The 4,696-nt window shown below is 42.2% G+C and overlaps 1 protein-coding gene across 1 annotated transcript; it reads left to right on the top strand.

The window, feature by feature from the left end:
• Positions 1-313: 313 nt before the first annotated feature.
• LOC132042983 (uncharacterized) lies at positions 314-1,423 on the top strand. The gene has a single exon (XM_059433481.1). The coding sequence runs from the start codon at positions 314-316 to the stop codon at positions 1,421-1,423; it is 1,110 nt and encodes a 369-aa protein (XP_059289464.1).
• Positions 1,424-4,696: the final 3,273 nt, after the last annotated feature.

The following is a 4,696-nucleotide window of genomic DNA, read 5'->3' as shown; positions in this document are numbered from 1 at the left end:
GGTGAAAGTGATGATGAGGTAGTGGACCACCTATTCTCTGCATTTGCTCCCAAGGATGCCACCAAAAAACCTCAACTAAATATCCCAGCCAATGTGGTTTCTGCAGCTCCTAGCAGGCCCCACACCAGACTTTACAACCTCCAGAAACCCTCCAATGATTAGTACAATCATTTGGAATGTAAGGGGTATAAATACCCAGGGTGCTCTTGAAAGATTGCAAACTCTCAAACAACTTCATCATCTTTCCTTAATAACCATCCTTGAACCTTTCTCTGATAATTCCCAGCTTCAAAATTTCAGAATTCAATTGGGCATGGACTTTGCTGCTTGTAATCCCAATGGGAAGATCTGGATTTTTTGGACTCAAGAGTTATCATGTAGGATCATTGAGTCTGATGATCAACAGATCACTTGTGAGCTTAAACATATTGCCCATCAAGCTGCCTTCCTCAACACCTTTGTGTATGCCAAGTGCAAGGACTATCTTAGGAGACCCCTATGGGATAAATTGCTTGCAAGGGCAAACACAACCCAACCTTGGTGTACTCTGGGTGACTTTAATGTGATTACCTCTACTGAAGAAAAACTTGGGGGACTGCCATACAATATGGCCAAAAGTTTTGAATTCATCAGTGTTATTGAAGCTTGTGGCTTGACTGATTTAGGATTTCATGGTGCCAAATATACATGGTCCAATCTCAGGGGTCATGATGTTAGAATTTGGAAGAGGCTAGACAGAGCCATGGTGAATGACAATTGGTTGTCTAATATGCCTTACACTTCCATCACTCATCTACCTTATGTGGGGTCAGACCACTGCCCCCTTTTGGCTGAAATGAAGGAAAGAAATGATGACTCTATAAAATACTTCAAGTTTCTAAATTGCTGGACTGATAATGCTTCCTTCTTGGAGACTGTCAAATCATGTTGGGATAGAGAAATGACTGGAAATCCCATGCTTGTCTTCCACCAGAAAATGAAGAGACTCTCTAAAACTCTCAGCAGTTGGTCAAGAAGAGAATTTGGTGATATCTTTGAAAATGTGAAAGAATTTGAGGAGAAAGTCAAGGAAGCTGAGGAAGAGTTGATCAACAATAACAATGAAGAGAATAGAACCAAGTTGCATAAGCTTAATGCTGAGTATATCAGGTTTCTAAAGCTGGAAAAGTCCATTTTAAAGCAAAAGACTCAACTCCACTGGTTTAAGGATGGTGATGCTAACACTAGGTATTTCCATGCCTTAATTAGGGGTAGGAGGAGAAGGTTATACATCCATAAAATCCAAAAGGATGATGGGGAGTGGATAGAAGGGGACAGCCAAATTGCAGAGGCTGCTTGTGACCATTTCCAAGCAATTTTTACTGGTGAACAGGTCCCTATTGATGAGAGAATTCTCCAAAGGCATTCCAACAATGGTTTCTGATCTACAAAATGAGGAACTCCATGCAATGCCTGATATGGAAGAACTCAAATCAGTTGTGTTTTCAATGAATCCAAATTCAGCTGCTGGTCCTGATGGGATGAATGGCAAGTTCTTTCAGTCCTGTTGGGAGATCATCAGGTTTGATCTCCTTGATGTAATCCAATCTTTCTTTTGTGGACACACAATGCCTAAGTTTTTCTCTCATGCGTGCCTTGTTCTACTCCCAAAAGTGGACCATCCTAATTCACTCTCAGAATTTAGGCCCATTAGTTTGAGCAATTTCACAAACAAAATCATCTCCAAACTAATTTGTCTCAGGCTTGCCCATATTCTTCCCAGTCTCATATCCCCAAATCAATCTGGATTTGTAAGAGGGAGAAACATCACTGAGAATATCATGCTTGCTCAAGAGGTGATTCATCAGATTAAGAAGACCAATGTGGAAGATAATGTTGTGATAAAACTTGACATGGCCAAGGCCTATGACAGAGTCTCCTGGTCCTTTATTTGTTTAGTGCTCAGAAGGATGGGATTTAGTGAGATCATCATTGACTTGATTTGGAGAACCATGTCAAACAACTGGTACTCAATCATTATCAATGGGGCAAGGCATGGCTTCTTTCACTCTGAGGGCCTGAAACAAGGTGACCCTTTAGCGCCAGCCTTATTCATCCTAGGGGCAGAAGTTCTCTCAAGAAGATTGAACAAAATGCATGAGAAAGTCTTGTATCATGGTTTCTATATGGAACAGCATGGGCCAAAAATAAATCACCTCAGCTTTGCAGATGATGTGATAATATTCACATCAGGAGAAGAAAACTCTCTGAAGCTTATCATGAAACAGTTGGCCAAATATGAAGGAGTTTCAGGTCAACTTGTCAATAAGCACAAAAGCCACTTCATGGTCCACCCAGATGCTAATCCTATCACCATTGAAAGAATCAAAAGGGTTACAGGCTTTATTCAGAAAACTAGTCCCATTACATACCTTGGCTGCCCCCTATACATTGGAAGGCAAAGAATCATTTTCTTTTCAGAAATGGTTTCCAAGGTGGTTGGAAAAATTAGTGGTTGGCACTCAAAGATACTCAGTCATGGAGGAAAAGCAGTGTTGGTAAGGTTTGTTCTGCAGTCACTACCTATTCACCTACTATCAGCAATCTCCCCCCCTAAAACCACCATGAAGCAGATCCACAACCTCATTGCTGATTTCTTTTGGGGAAGGAAAGATGAGAAGAAAAAATACCACTGGGCTTCATGGCCATCACTCAGCTATCCCTATGAAGAAGGTGGAATTGGCATGAGATCCCGGTATCACGTATATACGTCAGAATCCGCAAGATAAGCGGTGTGGATTTTCAGATCCAAAGATACTCTCTGGGGTGAGTTCCTTAAAGCAAAATATTGTCAAAGAGCCAATCCTATCATCAAGAAATGGGACACTGGACAATCCTTAGTTTGGAAGCATATGATGAGGAACAAACACATTGCAGAACAGCACATCAGCTGGCAAATCAACTCTGGTTCTTGCTGTTTCTGGTGGGATGACTGGCTAGGAGTAGGGCCTATTGCAAAGTTCAGAGTGGAGCAAACTAGAGCCAACAATATTAAAGTTCATCACCTTCTTACTAATGGACATTGGGACATTGATAAGGTTACTCAATTGGCCCCTCCACAGTTGGTACAAACCATTTTGAACACAGATGTGCACTTTAAAATGGGGGTTCCTGATCAGGCCATTTGGAAGCTAAATACAAGTGGGATCTTTACATGCACCTCTGCTTGGCATCTGGTAAGGCACCATAAGCCTAAAACAATGCTCAACACCTATACCTGGCACAAGCACATCCCCTTCAAATGCTCCTTCATCATATGGAGGGCCTTGAGAAATAAACTCCCCACTGATGACAAAATTACCTCTTGGGGAATTGAACCATCTGAGTGTTCCTGTTGTTATATACCAGGACCAGACACTATTGATCATATGTTTGTCTCTGGTAATTTTGCTAAGCACATTTGGCTTCATTTCTCTGGTTTTCTGGGAATCAAACACAGGCCCTTACCTCTTGGTAACTTGCTTATTAACTGGTGGCTGGTAAAGCACAAAAATGAGGCTCACAAGCTGATACTCCAATCTACCCCCATTTTTATCTGTTGGAATTTGTGGAAAAACAGGTGTGCTGCCAAGTATGGAGGCAAAACCTCTAACCTTTCTAGAGTTAAGTTTGGGGTGTTCAAGGATACATGTAATCTCCTTAGGACTGTTTTTCCTCATATTGAATGGCCACCTAACTGGAAAGATTTGGTAATGCTTGTGGAGAATTGTGTCCATGAGACCAAAGTCACACAAGTTTGCTGGGAAAAACCAGATCTGGGCTGGGTCAAAGTGAACACTGATGGCAGTGCCCTAAACAACCCAGGCAAAATAGGAGCTGGGGGCATCATTAGGGATCACAGGGGAGACTTTATAGTTGCCTATGCCATTCCGCTTGGGGAGGGAACCAACAACTTGGCTGAATTGGAAGCAGCAAAAAAGGGACTTCAGTGGTGTGTGCAGCATGGTATCCAGCAGGTATTGCTTGAAATCGACTCAGAACTGTTGCTCAAGTGGATCAGGCATCAAGCCAAACCACCCTGGTTCCTAACCCAGCCAATGATACAGCTTCATAATGTGATTCAACAAGTACAACACTTCCCGCCAGGTGCATGTGTTCGAGAGGCTAACTCCACTACGATGCTCTCTCAAAACATGCCACTCTATTGTTCTCTCGTTTTTCACTCTTGGCCACGATTGCTGAGATATCAAGAGCACTAAACTTGATAAAATGGGGATGCCAAGTTTTAGAAGAAGGCAGTTGAAAAGGATTAAGAAGCCTCCGATTTCTACTTTCTTGCTTGCTTGAAGACACCTGGTCCGGGGCAAGCAATCACTGGGCAGTTCCCCATTTTTGTTGCTATTTTGAAGGTCATCTTCATTTAGGCTCTCTCCTTCTTGGTCATAGCCTTTATGAAGATGACTCCATGTTGTATTATAGGCCTCCCCTCCTTTTGATGTAAAGGGAGAGTCTCCCTTATTTAATTTCCTAGTTTTTGTGTATTGGAAGGAGTCCTTCCTTTAGGTACATAGAGTTAGGAGCCTTAGAGTTTTGGGATGAGTTGGTCATTTTTGATAATGACCGGCCCATGTACCACCATAGGTAGGAGGTAAGGTTCTTGTCCCCCTCCGTGTACTTATTTATAATTTTGCGTTTATATATGATAAGGCCTGGGGGT

This window comes from Lycium ferocissimum, unplaced genomic scaffold (assembly GCF_029784015.1).
Source record: "Lycium ferocissimum isolate CSIRO_LF1 unplaced genomic scaffold, AGI_CSIRO_Lferr_CH_V1 ctg19532, whole genome shotgun sequence".
Taxonomy (NCBI): Eukaryota; Viridiplantae; Streptophyta; class Magnoliopsida; order Solanales; family Solanaceae; genus Lycium; species Lycium ferocissimum.
Note: the sequence above shows the minus strand (reverse complement) of the source record. Positions and strands in the feature narration are given on the sequence as shown.

Bases quoted from the DNA above. Each gene is read 5' to 3' on its own strand.
- LOC132042983 (XM_059433481.1), top strand. From the start codon at position 314: ATGGACTTTGCTGCTTGTAATCCCAATGGGAAGATCTGGATTTTTTGG.